Below are 21,250 nucleotides of genomic sequence, written 5' to 3' on the forward strand. Positions count from 1 at the left end.
GCAAACCAACCAGGGTGTAAACTGAGGGCAGTTAGGGGATACTGGGCATCTCCCTGCATGCAACGCGATTTTCGTATAAACTACAAATCCCAGCATGCCACTCTCTCTTTTATTTATTTATTTTTTTTAAACTCCGGCAAAGTTGGCCTTTGCAGGCCGCGTATTGTAACCGAGGGGTGGTTTCTTTTCCTGACGTCGCGATGTGCGATAGCAGATGGAAAACAAAGTGTTTTATGCATACGTTTCTAAGATAAAAGAAATGGACTTGGTGAGAAGAAGCCAGTCTGTAAAGAACATAGTAAGAAAATTTCAGGTACCACCACCGGAGAGAAGTTGAAAGTGCGTTTGACTTCTGGTCTTGACAAACGCGAGGTTTTCCGTTTCCTTCCGGGCCAAGTTGAACCTGTCCAGCCCCCGTAGGCCGTGGGTCAAAAGTGCCGGTCAAAATGGAAGTGAATCCCCCTAAACAGGAGCACCTGCTGGCGCTGAAAGGTAAACTTTTGCGAACCTGAGTACCCGTTTTCTGTTTTCTTCCCTTGCCTATTTATCGAAGCCTTTGCCATGTAGGCCTCAGCCTTCTTAAACACTGTCAGTGCTCGCCCTCCTGCTCTGTCCTTTGGCGCCAGGCGGGAGAAAGCGATTTCGCCTGGATGCGTTTTAGGTTTATGGGCTCCTTTCTAGAATGAAATAGATACCTGGTAAATCACTCTTTCTGATCGATGCTGCTTCAGTCACGAGATTTTAGCTGCAGAAGCTGACGTCCCGCTCCTACCGTGAAGATCTCTGTGAACTAAGATGAATTACAGCGGGCATGTAAAGTGCTTTTTCCTTCTGTCTCTGGTTTCTTCCTGTGGCACTGACGAAGTTAACATATAACTTAGATTTATTAAAAACAAACTGCAGTTTACTTCAAAGCACTGTGTATGTGGGAAATATGCCCGAGATCTAATGTCAACTCTCATTTTTTGTACACAGCCATTTTGAGTAAGTTTGGTGATTTAATTAGATCATTATTTAGGAAAAAAGAGCAGGTTTTTTTTTTTTTAGGACTTTTTTTTTTTTAATGCCTATTTTCTGGAAACCGTTTATTTGAAATCTTTTCAGCTTTATTTTATTTTTTATTACAACAAATGCACTTTTTGTTTCTTGGATGCTCTAACACATGGTTAACAATGACTTATTGAATGAGCTGAGGAAATGCTCAATGAACATTTGGGTTCAATTAAATTGCACTTATTTTACTTGTGGCATCCATTTTGAGGAACACATCCTTCCTATTATGATGTAGTCATCAGACATTCTAGAAGCTCATAAGTCTCATATAATGATGCCTGTGTTAGCGAGATTGTCTCTTACTGTGAAACTTTGTAATGTTAAGTTATACAGTGATGGGACCTGTAAGCTTAACTTTAGCAAATGATCTAGGTTAAAATGGAGACTAAAATGGATTGTTACTCGTGAAGAAGAGGGAAAAGAAGAAAAGCTACTAATTGTCATGTTCTTTATCTCGCCATCTCACTTCAAATATGTGGAGTAAATATTAATTCTCAGAGTGTAAGCCACTTTTCCAAGATCACATAGCTAGTAAGTGATTGAGGCAGTGTTTCAACGCAAGGCCTACCTCTCTCTTTCCAAGAGTCCATGTTGCCTCCTAATGAATGAAACGGCATTCTCAGAGATAGTTCCTCTACCAACTACTCTGATGGGAATTTGGAACAGTTCTATTAGCTGCTACGTGTGATTTATACAAATTAGAAGCTATTAAAAACAGTTAAATTCCAGCTGGGCGCGGTGGCTCACGCCTGTAACCCCAGCACTTTGGGAGGCCGAGGCGGGTGATCACGAGGTCAGGAGATCGAGACCATCCTGGCTAACACTGTGAAACCCCGTCTCTACTAAAAATACAAAAAATTAGCTTGGCTTGGTGACAGGCGCCTGTAGTCCCAGCTACTAGGGAGGCTGAGGCAGGAGAATGGGGTGAACCCGGGAGGTGGAGCTTGCAATGACCTGAGATCGCGCCACTGCACCATAGCCTAGGTGACAGAGGGAGAGACTCCATCTCATAAAACAAACAAACAAACAAACAAAAAGTTAAATTCCAGTGATGCAGAGACTGCCACTGAGAATTTTTAGTTTTCTGTTATTCTTTGTTTTCCAAAATAAAGGATACCTAAGAAAGAATATTTCAGCAGCCTAAGCCAGGCGTGGTGGCTCACGCCTGTAATAGCACTTTGGGAGGCCCAGGCTGGCAGATCACTTGAGGTAAGGAGTTTGAGACCAGCCTGGCCAACATGGCGAAAACCCGTCTATACTAAAAATACAAAAATTAGCCAGGTATGGTGGTGGACATCTGTAATCCCAGCTACTCGGGAGACTGAGGCAGGAGAATCGCTTTAACCTGGGAGGCAGAGGCTGCAGTGAGCTGAGATTGTGCCACTGCACTCCAGCCTGGGTGACAGAGTGAGACCCTGTCTCAAAAAAAAAAAAGAATAAACAGCCTAAACTAGCAAGTGCTTTAAAATTGACTGATAGTTTCAACTTTATTAAACATCTGTGGTACCATCTTCTAGTTAACCCGTTGTTTCTTTTTTTTTTTTTTTTTTTTTTTTTTTTTTTTTTTTTTTTTTTTTTTTTTGAGGCAGAAGTCTCACTCTGTCGCCGGGCTGGCAGTGCAGTGGCCGGATCTCAGCTCACTGCAAGCTCCGCCTCCCGGGTTTACAGCCATTCTCCTGCCTCAGCCTCCGAGTAGCTGGGACTACAGGCGGCCGCCACTTCTTCGCCCGGCTAGTTTCTAGTTTTTTTGTATTTTTTTAGTAGAGACGGGGTTTCACCGTGTTCGCCAGGATGGTCTCGATCTCCTGACCTCGTTGCTCCGCCCCCCCGTCTCGGCCTCCCAAGTGCTGGGAATTACAGGCTTGAGCCAACCGCGCCCCGGCCAATTAACCCGTTGTTCTAATTGATCAACAGTTTTCACAGCATTTCAATTTACTGATGCTGGATGCCAAATGTATCAATTTAAGTGGTCATTTAGGTTCACTTTATCTTTTAATATGTAAAATGTTAAAGATAATATTTTGTTATTCTTGGTTGGGTGAGGTGGCTGATCACTTGTGGTCAAGAGTTCGAGACCTGCCTAGCCAATATTATGAAACCCGATCTCTGCTGAAAATACAAAAATGCTAGGCGTGATGGTGTGCACCAGTGGTCCCAGCTACTCAGGAGGCTGAGGCACAAGAATCACCTGAACCCTGGAGGTGAAGGTTGCCGTAAGCCAAGATCGTACCTCTGCACTCCAGCCTGGGCGACAGAGTGAGAATCTGTCTCAAAAAAAAAAAGTTGTCTCTTGAGTGTGACACTGATTGACTTTAGACAAGAGAAATCCTCAATGCCATATTTTACAATGTGAAAGTGTAAGGAACAGGGAAGAAAAACATGAGTGCATTATTCTTGAAAGAATATGTGATAACATTTAGATCCATATTTAAAATTATGGATGTTAAAGATCACAATTATTTATGAATTTGAGAGTTGTCAGATCTGTTAGTGGGCAGTATCAGTAGGTAAAAAGAATCATGAAATTATTCTTCTGACTCTTTAGAATCGGACAGTGATTCTATTGTGACATCATGACAAGAGTCCATACTCATGGTTATCCTAGCAGTGGGAGAACCCTCATCAAGTAATTCTCTAATGATTTTTGGGGAGAAGTGATTCAACTTATTTTTTTCTGCAGTTAAGATGTGAGAAAGACTGTTTTATGGCTCTTACAGCTTTGGGTCTGATTAGGAAGCCTAATTTGCACATATTGGAAGGCTCCATTCTTAAGCCTATGTACCATATGCTGGAATTTATTATCAGTGACTTAATTTGGGGCAACTTGAGGACTTCTGTGCTCTAAGAGAAAAAAATAGGAGTCTAGACTTCTTGTTCTCCTCCAAATTGGAATTCAAAAGCCATGGTATTAGGGTCCCCATGCTGTTTAATTGCCTGAATTATGAGGAGAAGACAGTGTCACAAGACTGGTTCTTAGCCTGGTTAAACCTTATTAGCAAAGTTAAACCATATGCATGATTTTAGTTTTTACTATAGAGAATGACATGAAATCATCAAATATTCTATCTATATATTTGTTTGGTGGAATCCATATAATTTTTTTTTTTTTTTTTGAGACGGAGTCTTGCCCTGTCACCCAGGCTGGAGTGCAATGGGAGTGCAGTGGCGCGATCTCAGTTCACTGCAAACCTCCACCTCCCGGGTTCAAGTAATTCTGCCTTAGCCTCCTGAGTAGCTGGGATTACAGGCACACGCCACCGCGGCTGGCTGTTTTTTGTATCTTTAGTAGAGATGAGATTTCACCATGTTGGCCAGGCTGGTCTCAAACTCCTGACCTCGTGATCTGCCCACCTTGGCCCCCATAAAGTGCTGGGATTACAGGTGAGCCACCACACCTGGCAGATCTATATAATTTTAAGTATAAAATGATTAATTTTCTTCCAGACAGATTAGAATTTTTTTTTCTTTTTTTTCTTTTTAATGAGATGAAGTCTTGCTCTGTCACCCAGGCTGAATGGCATGTTCTCAGCTCACTGCAACCTCTGGCTCTCAGGTTCAGGCTATTCTCCTGCCTCAGCTTCCCTAGTAGCTGGGACTACAGGCATGCACCACCACACCCCGCTATTTTGAGTAGAGACAGGTTTTTACCATGTTGGATTAGAATTTACAGTGATTTTATTGTCCTCACTTTAGTTGCCTCAAATTTTTAAATATAACATTTTTTGTTAATTATCTTCATATGAAAACAATATTTTAAGATTCATTTACTCTTTGTTTCTGCTAAAGTTTTAAGACTATTATTACTTAATATATTAATATCGATACTTCCAAGTCCTTTATATCTGTTGAGTTAAACATGTTGACTACTAGCATTTTTAGGCTGGAAGTGATTTTATAGGGCATCTAATTCAGATTCCTTATTTTGGTAAGAGAAAGAATTTTCAGGTTTGTAGATTACATTCACATTTACCAAAAGGACTTTGGTAAAATACCACATTGGGATTGGTTTTTGGTTTTTGTTTTTCCTTTTCTCCCTGCCTTATTTGTAGGCAGGATATCCCTACCATATCTTATTTTTTGCAATACTTCTGCTTTAGGTCCTGTTTCCCTCTGATTTGGCAAGAGAGACAATCTTGCAATGATAAATTTACATTCTAGCTCTGAGGAGTTCAGCTAAGAAATTTTTCTCATCACTAAGAGTAACTGGATTACTGCAGAATGACTTCAGAAGTAATATTACATTATCGACCATATGAGAGTGATCCCACACAACTGCCAAAAATTGTGGAAAAAGCACTTCAAGACTTTCCTACTCGTCCGCTATCAAGATTTATACCTTGGTTTCCATATGATGGGTCCAAGCTTCCACTCAGACCTAAAAGATCACCACCTGTGATTTCTCGAGAGGCAGCTGAAGATGTGAAACAGTACTTAACCATTTCAGAACATGATGCTAAGTCACACAGTTATGATTGCACAGTAGATCTATTGGAGTTTCAACCTTGTTTGAAAAAGCAGCATTTAACCTCGTCACTCACATTGAAGGAACAGACTAATTCTGGAAATCTGGGTAAACAATCAGAAAAGGGAAAACAGCACAACAGGAGATCTTGGAGTATTTCCCTTCCCAGCAATAATTGTACTGAAAAGGTTTCTCCTTTGTCTAAAAAATTGCAAGATAGTTTAAAGGCACTAAATTTACACTCACTTTATAGAGCAAGATGGACAATAGAACACACTATTTGTAACAGCCAAACTCTGGAAGACATTTGGACAAAACTCAATCAAATTATTAGGCACAATGAACTTCCATCTTGTAATGCTACGATTCAAAGGCATTTAGGCCAAATATGGGTGTTCTGTGATATTATGTATTGTGAATATGTGGGAAGTCTTCTTAAAGGAAGATTAGCTCTTACTGGAAAAATTAATTTATTTGTGCATAAATATGGTGTTATTTTTAGTATGTAATGAATTCCACTGATTGTCAAAAAGAATATTCTGAATGAAATGAATGTGGATTGAAATAGATGAAATAATTTTTACAGATTTTTAAATTTTTAATGGCTTTTTAGAATTCCTAGGCTTGTCAATTAAGTCAAGAACTTTCTGAGTTCTACTTATTAGCAGCCTTCTTTTAAATATGATAAATTATTGTTTACACTGAATATGAAGGTAAAAATGTTCTGTGCCTTTTGTTTTGTTACAAACTGTGATTGAATTAAATAGTCTTATGAATTAAGTTGTATAGTTTGGATTTTGGTTAATCTCTAAAATCTAATTTTACTGTAGTTTTTTCTTTACTCACCTCAAGTGTAATTTTTTAAAAAATAAAACTCAAAACAGTTCTCTTTGGAATGCTATTTATGTGGCATGAATGTAGTTCAAAGTGGGAGACCAGTCTAGATTTGTAATGATGTTTCCAAATATATGTAATAATAATTGATAGGCTGTTTTCAAACAAAGATACAAAATGTATACTTTGCCTAAAACTATAATGTATCTTTAAGACTATAAACTGTCTTGAAGGAAAGTATCAAATGTTGAATAAGAGATCAAATTATTGTCTATTTCTTCTAATACAGATAATTCAGTATTAATGATAGTTAGTGCTAATTATTACTTGGCTGATGATTAGAGTCATTGTAGGTTCTCCATAAGTATAATCTTGTAATTGGTTTTACACATCACCTCATAAAAATGCTTAAAGGGATTAAAACAATAAAAGTTTTGTACAAGCATGTATATTTGTTTAACATATTTAAATGCCTACTTTGCACTAGGTGCTAGGATATATTAGGGAAGGAGACAGACATGGACCTTGCCCTCACGCAGCTTACGTGTCATTACTATTATTAAACACACCAGCTCCCTAAGAAAAATAAGAGTGCACTTACTAGGAATATAGACATGTTTACCTTAAAGCACAGTGCCTATCATGGTAGGAGCTTGATAATGCATGGTAAATGTTCCCTTCAGAGGGATTCTTCATATCCTGAGATGGCTGAGGTTGCTTAAAATGGAAGTCCACTAATTTTGTTTTTCTTTCTAACTTTTATTTTAGGTTCAAGGGGTACATGTGCAGATTTGTGATATGGGTAAATTGTGTGCCACAGGGGTTTGGTGTACAAATAGTTTTGGCACCCAGGTAATCGGCATAATACCCAATAGGTATTTTTTTAGTCCTCATCCCCCTGTCACCTTCCACCCTTAAATAGGCCTCAGTGTCTATTGTTCTCTTCTTTGTGTCCATGTATACTCATTGTTTATCTCTCACTTATGAGAATATGTGGTATTTGGTTTTCTGTTCCTGCGTAAATTGGCTTAGGATAATGGCCTGCAGTTGCATCTGTGTTGCTGCAAAGGCCATAATCTGAAAATATGAAGAAAAAAGTTGCTTTTAATACCAGTTTGGGATCGCTTTATTTTTAATGGAGGATCATTTTTTACGCACCATCTCATCCCTGCAAACTACAGGAATCATGAAAAATTAAGCTTTATAGGACTTTTTTTTATAATAGAAATTTGAACCTATAATAAGCAAATATGTTAGCTACATGTTTGGGTGAACTCCAGGGCACTAAAAAAAAAAAAAAAAGAAAGAAAAAAATACGTTTTAGGATTCCCTTGAGACTATTTTCTCTTTATTCAGATTTCTTTTCTAATGAAATGAAAATAATAATGGGGAAGAAATAGAAAACACCAACTGGTACTAAAAAGTGAACTTGCCAGCCTGGGCAACATAGTGAAACCCCATCTCTACAAAACATACAGAAATTAACCGGGCATGGTAGCATGTGACAGTAGTCCCAGCCTCTTGGTGGGCAGGGGGAAGGGGTGCGTCTGAGGCAGGAGGATCGCTTGAGCTCAGGAGGTCAAGACTGCAGTCATCCATGATCATGCCACTGTAGTCCAACCTGGGTAACAAAGTGAGACCCTGTCTCAAAAAAAATAAGTGATTTTAGCTGTGGGAGAAACTGCCTCCTCTGTATCACTTTCAAGGGCACCTTTTTATCTGTTTTCAGGGCACGTTTTTATCTGTTTTCTTAGTTAAAAATAAGAGTGAAGGTTGGAAATGCCTCCCCATATTCATCTGTAGCTGATTGATACTCTTTTTGGAATAGATTCCTACTTTGAAATCCCATGGGATATTTCTGGTAAGGCATGACATTCCAGGTTTATGGCTCCAGGCTTATAATTAATAATTATTATAGAGAATTATTTTTTAACAGAGTGAAATCACCAGGGTTCAAATCTAGATTCTACCACTTATCTACTAATATAGTCCTTTGTATGCGAATTACCCTCTATAGGCATTGTCAATGCCCTATCTGTATATTGAGATTAATGTAATACCAACTTAGAGAGTACTCATGAGAATTAAATGTGTTCAGCTTGTAAAATATTTAGCATAATGCCTGGCGCTAGTAAATGCTCAGTAAATGCTAGCGATACAAAGTAACTTCAGAAATTTTAAGGGTAGCATTTGTTGACTATGTCAAAAGCCAGCTGCTTAATATAGGAGGTTATTATTGGCCTCAGTTTCTGAAACTTACACTTTCAAAATAATGTCAGTTATTTAGGGACTTTCATGAAGTGCTCATTATTTTATTCAGGGAAGATCTGAATAGCAGAACCTACACCAAATGTGGATGCTACAAAACTGAACGTAGTACATAAGAGCCTAGACCTCATGGAGTTTGGAAAGGAGTCAAGGTACCATGAGAGCAACAGAATGACCCGTTAACTTTTTTTCTGAAAAAGATGACATTTAAGCTGAAACCAGAATGAGAAAGCCACTAAATCTGATATGAATACCATAGTTGGTTAATTAGTAGTTTGGTGGTGCATTTTTACATATGCTAGAACACTACTTATATTCTGAATTGACCATGTAGGTCTATAGTCTTTATAGTATTTTGGCTTTGATTTGAAGGAATACTTTATTTTTTTTTTTTGAGATGGAGTCTTGCTCTGTTGCCCAGGCTGGAGTGCAGTTGGTGCCATCTTGGCTCACTGCAAGCTCCACCTCCTGGATTCACCCCATTCTCCTGCCTCAGCCTCCCGAATAGCTGGGACTACTGGCGCCCGCCACCACGCCCGGCTGATTTTTGTATTTTGTTTAGTAGAGACAGTTTCACGATGTTAGCCAGGATGATCTCGATCTCCTGACCTCGTGATCAACCCGCGTTGGCCTCCCAAAGTGCTGGGATTACAGGCATGAGCCACCACGCCCGGCGAGACTTGATAATGAACTAGCCCTCTGTGATTCATTTTCTGAAAATTTTTACAAGTTTTTATGATTTTTAAATTTTATGTTTTTCTTTTTATTTTGATGTGGTCAAATGACACTCTAGAAGAAACTGAAAAAGATTTTTAAAAAAATTATAGTGTTTACTCTCATTAGACTATATTTAATATTCTATTTCAATTTTTTTTACTTTTCTGTGGCTTAATTTTTGTCTGTTTAATTTATATTTAAAATGAATTTTTTAGTTAAATTTTATTTTTCCAGATAGCTAACCATTTGTCTTTGCACCTTATAATGAAAAATCCTTTTACTAATTGGTTTTTTAACTTTTAATCCCTTAATTTATTTTATTTTTTTTATTTTTTTTGTCAAGAGGTTGTGTTTTAAAATCTCTCTCCCAACTATTTTTTTTTTTTTTTTTTTTTTTTTGAGACGGAGTCTTGCTCTGCCACCCAGGCTGGAGTGCAGTGGCCGGATCTCAGCTCACTGCAAGCTCCGCCTCCCGGGTTTTGTACGCCATTCTCCTGCCTCAGCCTCCCAGTAGCTGGGACTACAGGCACCCGCCTCGTCGCCCGGCTAGTTTTTTTTTTTGTATTTTTAGGTAGACAGGGTTTCACCATATTAGCCAGGATGGTCTCGATCTCCTGACCTCGTGATCCGCCCGTCTCGGCCTCCCAAAGTGCTGGGATTACAGGCTTGAGCCACCGCGCCCGGCCCCAACTATTTATTTTTCTTTTCTTTTTTTTTTTTTTTTTTTTTTGAGATGGAGTCTCGCTCTGTCGCCCGGGCTGGAGTGCAGTGCCGCGATCTCGGCTCACTGTAGCCTCCGCCTCCCGGGTTCATGCCATTCTCCTGCCTCAGCCTCCTGAGTAGCTGGGACTACAAGTGTCCGCACCACACCCATCTAATTTTTTGTATTTTTAATAGAGACGGGGTTTCACCGTGTTAGCCAGGATGGTCTCGACCCCCTGACCTCGTGATCCGCCCACCTCAGCCTCCCAAAAGTTCTGGGATTACAGGTGTGAGCCACCATGCCCAGCCACTCCCAGCTGTTTCTTTATATAAGTATATCCTATCTTTTTTTTGAAAAATTAATATATCGGTATGGTCTTCTATTAATAAGCCGATTAGTTGTTTACGGATTTAAATATGTTATATAGTAAATTCAGTTCTTCCTCTTTTTTTTCTCCGTTAATTTCCTTAGCTTATTTTCATCTATTTGTTTCTTTAGATAAACTTTAGACACATTCTGTCATGTGCAAAAATAAATCTTAGTTTTGGTTAGAATTATATAAACCTATATGTTAACTGACATTTTTATAATTTCTACACAGATTTAATATTACTTAAAGAAACACTTGGCTGGGCGTGGTGGCTCAGGCCTGTAATCCCAGCACTTTGGGAGGCCAAGGTAGGCAGATCACTCGAGGTCAGGAATTCGAGACCAGCCTGGCCAACATGGGGATACCCCGTCTCTATTAAAACTACAAAAAATAGTAGTAATAACCAGGCATGGTGGTGCATTCCTGTAATCCCAACTACTTAGGAGGCTGAGGCAGGAGAATTGCTTGAACCTGGAAGGCAGAGGTTGCAGTGAGCCAAGATTGCGCCACTACACTCCAGCCTGGGTGACAGAGTAAGGCTCTGTCTCAAAACAAACAAACAAAAAAACACTTATTGAGCTTCCAGTGTTAATATTTTGTTGATATTGTTTGCAGCAAAGTCACTTAGACTTTTTTTAAAGCCTTATGCTCCTAATATTCTTTAAGCTTTAAAAATTTTATTTTCCAGTTTTTCTGTAAGGAATGTATATTGTATTTATATTTACTTTTTATAATTCATAGGTTGTAAATAAATGGTTCTTATATAAGATTCTTTTGTAACATTAAAATTCTTAATAAATCACTGATATGTGATAACCTTAGGAAGTATGTAGTATTATGTTTAAGAAGTATTTAGGTTATATTTTATGTTAGTATAAAATGGATGAATATCATACACTAGACTTGAGAATATTAACCCTAAACAGTATTAATGTTTTGTTTTCTTTTACTTTTTTACTTCACAGTGATGCGGCTGACTAAGCCTACTTTATTCACCAATATCCCAGTAACATGTGAAGAGAAAGACTTACCTGGTATGGCACATGCTTTCCTCTATTTGCACCTAGGGAAAAGTTGAAACCTGAATTGCCTACATTAACTTGGACTAAGCCTAGCCCTGTAAATTTTATGCTAACCATTTGCTGGATTCTTTGTTGCCTATTTTTGTATCATGTAAAAGGTGGCCATCTGAGTAACATGCCTTACTTATACTCTACAAGTCCAAATTATGTTGATATCGTATGGCAATATGAGACTTACAGTTTAAGATACATTCATATTCATAATACTATTAAAATTGCCTTCATCCTCAAGTGTTGCGTCCATGTTAGCATTCCCTTTGTTTAGAATTGTTGGGGCTTTTTCTAGTATATTTTCTATCTCATGACGTACATTTTTCTTTGTTTCTAAAGTGTCCATTCCCTGTGAGATCAGAATTTTTTTGACATGCTTTGTTGTATTAAAATCTAGAAGTTAGACTTTTTAAATATCATTTTTGTCAAGAGGTTGTTTTTTAAAATATCTCTCCTAGTTCTTTATGTAAGTAAAAGTTATTTAAAAGGTAGATGTTAGAATTTTATGTTTTTCTCTTCATTCAGGAGATCTCTTTAACCAACTGATGAGAGATGATCCTTCAACTGTTAATGGTGCAGAAGTTTTAATGTTGGGAGAAATGCTGACTTTACCACAAAATTTTGGGTAAGAATGACATATTCACATAAGAAACCTTGTAAAGCCATTACAAATTATGGTTTCAAAAAAGAACTGTGGGATGGGGAAACGCTCATGATACATTTCCTTTTTTTTTTTTTTTTTTTCCTGAGATGGAGTCTCGCACTGTTGCCCAGGCTGGAGTGCAGTGGTGCCATCTCTGCTCAGTGCCCCCTCCACCCACTGGGTTCAAGCCATTCTCCTGTCTCAGCCTCCCCAGTAGCTAGGACTACAGGTGCACACACTGCCCTGGCTAATTTTTGTGTTTTTAGTAGAGACCGTGTTTCACTATGTTAGCCAGGCTGACCTTGAACTCCTGATCTCAGGTGATCCACCCACCTCAGCCTCCCAAAGTGCTGGGATTACAGGCGTGAGCCACCACGCCTAGCACATGATACATTTGAGGGGCAAAAAGATTATTTAAAAATCATACTATGTGATTATGCCTTTCTGTTTTTTAAAAAAAGGATATATACCGAAAGAAAATGTTAATAGTGGTTCCTAGGATAATAGAATTTTTACTTTCTTCTTTAGATCTTACTATATTTTTAATGGCCATATACTCTTTTAACTACTAATGTAAATGTCTTTTTCAGAAGCCACTCTGTTTTTTGCCTCATTGTCCTCTCCCAAAATGAGTTATCAGACTTGTCAGCTAATTAGGAACTCTAAATGTATTTCTTCTGTTATTCTTAGCTGTATTATTATTCTAGATTAATAATAAGGTAGAAGCCTCTGGTTCCACTCTGTTTGTAACAGACAGAATTTGAGACAAAAGGAAATTTTACAGATTGTTTTTATAGTTTTACAGAATGTGGTCATTGACTAGCATCTTGAAAAACTGTAAAAAATATAAAACTATGTAAGATAAAACCGCTGGTGATTTTTATTCAGATAACTTAGGAAATAAAATAAATTGGTAAAAATACCCCAATATCAATAACTTAGAGCTCTTCTAGATTCAGGGAATAAGTTATTGCAAGAATGGAAACTTGGCTTTCTCTAACCTATTCAAATACAAATCCTGAATTTAGCATAGATCTAATTTCAGTGAGTCTTATCTCTAGTGAGGCTGGCATTTTGTACAGTAAAGGCCAAATATATCATGTTTTATAGATTACATCCATATTTTGATTTGCACTAGGTAATGAATGAGTGGCCTAGTGTGAACAAAGGAATGTTGAAACAATTTTTCACCAGATTTCTATCCTTTAGTAAATGTTTCTCCATTTGAAGTCCTTAGTGATTCTCAAACAGAATATCTAATGTAAAACCTGAATGGGGCCAGATGCGGTGGCTCATGCCTGTAATCCCAGCACTCTGAGAGGCCGAGGCGGGCGGATCATGAGGTCAGGAGATCGAGACCATCATGGCTAACACAGTGAAACCCCATCTCTACTAAACATACAAAAAATTAGCTGGGCATGGTGGCAGGCACCTGTAGTCTCAGCTACTTGAGAGGCTGAGGCAGGAGAATGGGGTGAACCTGGGAGATGGAGCTTGCAGTGAGCCAAGATCGCGCCACTGCACTCCAGCCTGGACGACAGAGCGAGACTCAGTCTCAAAAAAAAAAAAAAAAAAAGAAACCTGAATAGATTTCTGTCTAAATAAATACTTGTTTTATTTTACAGGAATATATTTTTGGGAGAGACCTTTTCCAGTTATATCAGCGTTCATAATGATAGCAGTCAGGTTGTAAAAGACATATTGGTAAAAGTAAGTAACATTCTTACTTGGGATGTATTTTACTCTTTAACAAAGGTTTTTTTTAGGCCGGCATGGTGGCTCATGCCTGTAATCCCAGCAGTTTAGGAGGCTGAGGCAGGTGGATCACCTGAGGTCAGAAGTTCAAGACCAACCTGGCCGACGTGGTGAAACCCCATCTCTACTAAAAATACAAAAATGAGCCAGATGTGGTGGTGCACACCTGCAGTCCCAGCTACTCGGCAGGCTAAGGCAGGAGAGGCTAAGGCTTGAACCCAGGAGGTGAAGGTTGCAGTGAGCCAAGATCATGCCACTGCACTCCAGCCTGGGTGACAGAGTTAGACTCCATCTCAAATAAAAAAAAAGAAAGAAAAAGAAAAAAGGTTTTTTTTATATCTGTTACGTTGTTGGCACTTCATTAAATGCATGTTTGATACAATAATTTTTAATTGTCATTAACAAGCACTAATGAATGCCTAAAGTTACAAAGTATTATGCTAGGCATGAAACTATTTTTCCTATTCAACAAGGTTTGTGATTGCTTGGGTGAGAAAATGTACTAGTCAAAGGTAAACAGCAGTTTAGCATTTGTTAATGTATGTCATTAACATAGAGGAGGAAAGATCACTGGAGATTATATCAATCAGGAAGGTTTCTTAGGGAAGAGGGAAAGCGAAGAGGATCTTGAAAGAATGGGAGAATACAGATAACAAGGCAAGGGAGACATGGTAATCAGAGGCAGAAACATAGCGATACACATGTGTTCTTTTAACAGGGAACATAATTCACTTGGTAAGAGGAGGTAAGGTGGTACAGAGGAATAGTAGCTGTATTAGTCTATTTTCATGCTGCTGATAAAGTCATACCCAAGACTGGGCAATTTACCAAAGAAAGAGGTTTAATGGACTTACAGTTCCATGTGACTGAGGACAATCATGGCGGAAGGCAAGGAGGAGCAAGTCATGTTTCACGTGGATGGCAGCGGGCAAAGAGAGAGAGCTTGTGTGGGGAAACTCCGGTTTTTCAAACCATTAGATCTCAGCCTGTCGTAGTGACTCATGCCTGTAATCCCAGCACTTTGGGAGGCTGAGGCGGGCGGATCACTTGAGGTCAGGAGTTCAAGACCATCCTGCCCAATGTGGTGAAACACCATTTCTACTAAAAATACAAAAATTAGCCAGCAGGGGTGGCGTGTGCCTGTAATCCCAGCTACCTGGGAAGCTGAGGCAGTAGAATCACTTGAACCTGGGAGGCTGAGGTTGCAGTGAGCCGAGACTGTGCCACTGCACTCCTGGCTGACTGGGTGACAGAGCAACACTCCATCCCCCCAAAAATAAAAATACATAAAACCATCAGATCTCATGAGACTTATTGACTGTCATGAGAATAGCACAGAAAAGACCCACCCCCGTGATTCAGTTATCTCCCACCAGGCCCCTCCCACAATACATGGGAATTACGGGAGCGACAAGATGAGATTTGGGTGGGGTCACAGAGCCAAACCATATCAGTAGCCTTACAGTAAAGCATCTTTAAAGCAGGCTAAAGTTTTATTTAACCTTTCTTGAAAAATTATTTTTTAAAACAGACAAAAAAATTAATTAATTAAAGTAAAAAATCAGGCCCGGAACAGTGGCTCATACCTGGAATCCCAACAATTTGGGAGGCTGAGGCAGAAGGATTGCTTGAGGCCAGGAGTTCAAGACCAGCCTGGGAAACATAACGAGACCCCCATCTCTACAAACAATTTAAAAAGTAGTTGAGCATGCTGACACACACCATTGGTCCCAGCTACTTATGAAGCTGAAGCGGGAGGATTGTTTAAACCCAGGAGTTTGAGGCTACAGTGAGTTTTGCCTGGGCACTCCAGCATGGGCTATAGAACAAGACCCTGTCTCTGAAAAAAATTAAATAAAAACAGCAGGCATTTGGCTTTTGAGCACTCTTTGTGTTGGAAAGACTGATATGAGCACATTGTATGGGATGCTTTGTAGAAAATGGAACAGTTAGAAGACCCTTGAAACAGCGGAGAAATTAAAAGATAGAATATGCTAACTCAGCTAACAACCTGAAATTTCTTCAAAAGAAAAAGTGCGAAAAGAAGGTGAAAATTCACAGTATGTGGGGAAGAAGTTGTAAAACCTGTCTTAGAGTGATGAATTCAGGTAATTGGAGTATTGCCAGAAAGGACCTCTAATTAGAATGAGTTCGAAAATGATCATAGAGTTTTAAAGTTAACAAGGACGTTAGAAAACAGACTCAACTTCCAGAAACTAGATGCAAATTTGTGCATACACGTACATATGTTTGTCGTATATGGATGCGGTCTCTGCCTTTCATTAAATTAGGGGTTGACAAACTATAGCCTAAAGACCGAATTTCATCTGTTGTCTGTTTTTATAAGGCTTTTGAACTAAGAATGGTTTTCACATTTTCAAATTATTGAAAATAATATTTTGTGATATGTGAAAATTACATGAAATTCAAATTTCAGGCCAGGTGTGGTGGCTCATACCTATAATCCCAGTGCTTTGGGAGCCAAGGCAGGAAGATTGCTTCAGGCTAAGAGTTTGAGCCCAACCTACACAGCATTGCAAGGCACCGCCTCTGCAAACAAACAAACAAAAAAGAAATTCAAATGTCAATGTTCATAAATAAAGTTTTATTGACACACAGCCATACTCATTTGTTTATGTATTATCTGTGGCTGATTTTCAGCTACCACAGCAGTTGTATAGTTGAAACGTAGATTGTATGGCCTCCGAAATCTAAAATATTTACTGATGACTTCAGAGAAAAAGTTTGCCAGCCTCTGCATTCAATTGTGAAAAGATCTGATTTTCAAAAGTTTGAGAACATAACTTTTGTCTTTCTACATTGTAAATATTGAATTTCTTGGCAATTCAGTAAATACTGGCAATTCAGTAAATTCAGTAAATGTTGAATTTATTTTTATAAGATAGATTAATAAAATAGCAAAGGCATATACTTTAAGATGTCAGTACTATTATAAAGATCAAAGAATACAGTAGTATGCATGTTCTAAAACATGATTTTATATTTCATGCCTTTATTCACTTTTATAATAACAATAATTATTAGTACTGTGCAGTACTCACCAGGGGTCTTCTTAGGCTCAACTAGACATTCAGACTCGTGATATATAAAAGGCTATTTTTCTTTTTACTTTTTTTTTTGAGACAGTATCTAGTTCTGTCACCCAAGCTGGAGTGCAGTAGCATGATCATAGCTCACTATAGCCTCAAGCTCATGGGCTCAAGGGATCCTACTGCCTTAGCCTCCTGAGTAACTGGGACTGCAGCGTTGTGACACTATCCCTGTCTAATTTTTTAATAGTTTTTAGAGACAAGGTCTCACTATGTTGCTCAAGCAGGTCTTGAACTCCTGAACTCAAGCAGTCCTCCCGCCTCAGCCTCCCAAAGTGCTGGGATTACACACGTGAGTCACCGCACCTGGCCAGATAAGCTAATTATGACATCAGAATCACATAAGAGGATATAGGTCATGAAGCACAGCATGATATTGACCTGTATTTGTGTGAGTGCTGTCTTTTTATCAGGTTTTAGATGTCAGTATTATGGTTGCTTAATAAAAGATTTCGAACATTTTTCCAATATTTTCAGTGCTTTGGAACAATATGTGCATCAGGCTAAACTCAGTGGCTCATGGCTATAATCCAGCACTTTGGGAGACCAAGGCAGGAGGAGGCCTTGAATCCAGGAGGCTCCCCAGGACTCACCTGGGGAATATAATAATCAACGTCTCTACAAAAAAAAAAATTTAAAATTCTCTGGCCATGGTGGCACATACTTGTATTCCTAGCTACTTGGGAGGCTGAGGCATGAGGATCACTTGAACTCATGAATTTGAGGGTGCAGTAAGCTATGATTATGCCACTGCATTCTAGCCTGGATGACAGGGCAATACCCTGTCTGAGAAAACAAAAGAAAACAAATACAGAGAACTGTGGATCATTTAGATTACCTATTCTTTGAAGGATTTATAGAATTCCCTGCAAAATCATATGAGCTAGTTCTTTTCTTTTTTAAAATGGGGAAACTCCCTGATAACATTTTTTCTTTTTTTTCCCCTATGGATACTAGTATGTTTAAGCAGTTCACCTCTAAGGGTGTCAGTTTTGTTAAGCTGTTTTTTTCTAGGAAATAATCCATTTCATTTCATGTAGAGTTTCACATTTATCTGCATAGAGGTCTGTAAAGTAGGATCTTAAAATTTTCTTCTGTTGGCTGGGTGTAGTGGCTCATGCCTGTAATCCCAGCACTTTGGGAGGCCGAGGCAGGTGGATCACCTGAGGTCAGGAGTTTGAGACCAGCCTGGCCAAAATGGTGAAACCTCATCTCTACTAAAAATACAAAAATTAGCGGGGCGTGGTCACAGGCGCCTGTAATCCCAGCTTCTTGGGAGGCGGGAGAATCGCTTGAACTCAGGAGGCGGAGATTGCGATGAGCCAAGATTGCGCCACTGTACTCCAGCCTGGGTGACAGAGTGAGACTCCATCTAAAAAAAAAAAAGCAAAAAAAAAATTTCTTCTGTTGCAATATTTTCCCCTGGTCATTTCTTAGGTTTGATTTTTTCTTGATTAAGTTAGCTAGCTCTTGGTTTGTGTATTTTAACTTCAAAAAAAAAAAAAATCCAAGACTTAAAAAATTATTTATATCCAATATGTTTCTATTCTCTATTAATTTGTGCTTTTATTTCTTTTATTATGCTTCTGTTTATTTACTTTATTTTTCTACCAATTTTTAGCTAGGAATTTTATTATTTTATTTTGATTCTTTGATTTATATTGATAAAAGTTAATTTTCCTGTGATTCACCGCTTTTTATATCCTGAAGATTCAAATGCATAGCATTTTTATTCTCAGTGCTTTTGATTTTAAGAGGTGAGGTTTCACTCTGTTGCCCAGGCTGGTGCAATCATAGCTCACTGTAGCCTCCACCTCCAAGGCTCAAGCAATCCTCTCATCTTAGCCTCCTGAGTTTCTGTAACTGCAGTTGCATACCACCACACCTGGCTAATTATTTTTTATTTTTTAGAGACAGCATCTCATTCTGTTGCCCAATGTAGTGAGACCAAATTAAAAAATAAATTAAAAATTAAAAATTGATGGTGGAAGGAAGAGCTGATGCCTACTGTAAAATGATAAAGAGGTAGTAACAGTGTTGAACATCCCAAACACCATATCTTACATTAAGACAAGATAATAAGTGTGAAAATACTTTGTAGAATTGCCCAAATTAAAAACCTTTTTTATATTTTTGTCATTACTTTTTAAAGAATTCTATAATTTCATTTGTATTTCACCTTCTACCCAAGGGTTGTTTAGTGGAAAAGCTTTTTAGGGGGAAAGGCTTATTTTTTTTTCTATTTTAATTGTTGTTAGTAATTTATAGTTTTATTACATTCCAATCAGTGTTGTTCTTGTAATATTTCAGCTTATGGAACTTACTGATGATGTCTTATGACCCAATATTGATTTTTTATGAATTTTCCATGTGTACTTGAGAAGAATGTATATGCTTTATTATTATTATTGAGAAGAATGTATATGCTTTATTATTATTATTGAGAAGAATGTATATGCTTTATTATATAAAGCTATAGATAGATATTCATAAGAGCTGTTTTATCAATTGTGTTGTTTAGGGCTAGATTCTATATCTTTATTTATTGTCAACTTCATCTGTCTTATACTAAGAGTGCATGTTTGTCTCTTATTACTAGTGTATTTCTATTTACATCTTCTAAAATCTCATATATTTTGCTTTATAAAGGCTATGCTGTTTCGGCCGGGCGCGGTGGCTCACGCCTGTAATCCCAGCACTTTTGGAGGCCGAGGTGGGCGGATCACAAAGAGATCTAGACCATCCTGGCTAACACGGTGAAACCCCACCTCTACTAAAAATACAAAAATTAGCTGGGCGTGGTAGCGGGCGCCTGTAGTCTCAGCTACTTGGGAGGCTGAGGCAGGAGAAAGACGTGAACCTGGGAGGCAGAGCTTGCAGTGAGCTGACATCACACCACTGCACTCCAGCCTGGGTGACAAAGCAAGATTCCATCTCAAAAAAAAAAAAACGAAAAAAAAAAAAAAAAGACTATGCTGTTTCGTGCATATTTATAATTATTGTTAGTCATTGTGAATTGTGGCTTTTAATATTAAACATATTCAAGTAGATTGCTCAGGAAGATTTTGTGGGTACGATATTCTCTGAGCCCTTGTTCAAAGGTGTTTTTCAATATTTGAAGTTCAGTTTGGCTAGATTTAAAATCTTTTCTTTACATTTTTATTTCCATATATTTTTTGAAAATGCTACTCCTTTATTGCTCAGCTGTGTATGTTGTTTTTGAGAGGATTGAAGCCAGTCTAATTCTCTTGCCTTGTAAGTTATTTCATGATTTTTCCTGGAAGTCCTGGTGATTTTTTTTCTGTATGTTTCAAAATTGGTCTTTGGGTGTGATTTCCCTGATTCCAAGTAGACCCTTTCAATGTGGGTCTGCAGCCTCCACCTCCTGTGTTCAAGTGATTCTCCTGCCTCAGCCTCCCAAGTAGCTGGAATTACAGGAACATGCCACCATGTCTGGCCAATTATACCAAACTCTTGGTGTCCTCTGAAGACATCTGGAGCTTTCACACTTGTGGTATTTTGCTAGCTCTGTTCAACTTACTTAGAGTTTACCCTAACCTCTTTCCTCTGCCTTTTCAAATCCTACTTATCAAAAGCTGCAGTTATGATTAAAATGACACATAAGACACATAGGAAAACATAGTCAACAGAAAACCAGTGGGTTCAATTATTTCTTTTTTTTCTCTAATTTCAAAAATGTTTTAAGAATTTATATCTGGGTGCAGTGGCTCACGCCTGTATTCCCAGCACTTTGGGAGCCCAAGGCAGCAGATCATTTGAGACCAGAAGTTTGAGACCAGCCTAGCCAAGATGGTGAAACCCCGTCTCTGCTAAAAATACAAAATTTAGCCAGCCTTAGTGACACTTGCCTGTAATCCCAGCTACTGGGGAGGCTGAGGCAGGAGAATCACTTGAACCTGGGAGGTAGAGGTTGCAGTGAACCAAGATAGTGCCACTGCACTCCAACCTGGGTGACAGAGCGAGACTCCGTCTCAAAAAAAAAAAAAAGTGTTTTAAGAAATTTTAGGTCTGGGAGCAGTGGCTCATGCCTGTAATCTCAGCACTTTGGGAGGCTGAGGCAGGCAGATCACCTAAGGCCAGGAGTTCAAGACCAGCCTGGCCAACATGGTGAAACTCCATCTCTACTAAAAATACAAAAAATTAGCTGGACATGATAATGGATGCCTGTAATCCCAGCTACTTGGGAGGCTCAGGCAGGAGAATCGCTTGAACCTGGGAGGCTGAGGTTGCAGTCAGCTGAG

At 38.6% G+C, this 21,250-nt stretch overlaps 2 protein-coding genes across 5 annotated transcripts in view; both read left to right on the forward strand.

Annotated features, from left to right (window-relative positions):
* Nucleotides 1–355: 355 nt before the first annotated feature.
* The window catches only part of TRAPPC13 (trafficking protein particle complex 13), a 45,521-nt gene continuing 24,626 nt past the window's right edge, over nt 356–21,250 (forward strand). For all 4 annotated transcript variants that reach the window (XM_030926688.1, XM_030926689.1, XM_010367707.2 and 1 more), the window contains exons 1-4: nt 356–492; nt 11,373–11,441; nt 12,006–12,105; nt 13,749–13,833. In XM_030926688.1, coding sequence (XP_030782548.1) covers nt 447–492; nt 11,373–11,441; nt 12,006–12,105; nt 13,749–13,833 — 300 coding nt within the window. In that variant the 5' untranslated portion in view covers nt 356–446. The remainder of the gene's footprint in view (nt 493–11,372; nt 11,442–12,005; nt 12,106–13,748; nt 13,834–21,250) is intronic.
* SHLD3 (shieldin complex subunit 3) lies at nt 362–6,401 on the forward strand. The gene is made up of 2 exons (XM_010367706.2): nt 362–492; nt 5,151–6,401. The coding sequence occupies exon 2, from the start codon at nt 5,272–5,274 to the stop codon at nt 6,022–6,024; it is 753 nt and encodes a 250-aa protein (XP_010366008.1). The 5' UTR covers nt 362–492; nt 5,151–5,271; the 3' UTR covers nt 6,025–6,401.

The sequence above is a fragment of the Rhinopithecus roxellana genome, chromosome 3 (genome assembly GCF_007565055.1).
Source record: "Rhinopithecus roxellana isolate Shanxi Qingling chromosome 3, ASM756505v1, whole genome shotgun sequence".
NCBI lineage: Eukaryota > Metazoa > Chordata > Mammalia > Primates > Cercopithecidae > Rhinopithecus > Rhinopithecus roxellana.

What these genes read in the sequence shown, in the direction of transcription:
- SHLD3 (XM_010367706.2), top strand. Translation starts at nt 5,272, where the DNA reads ATGACTTCAGAAGTAATATTACATTATCGACCATATGAGAGTGATCCC.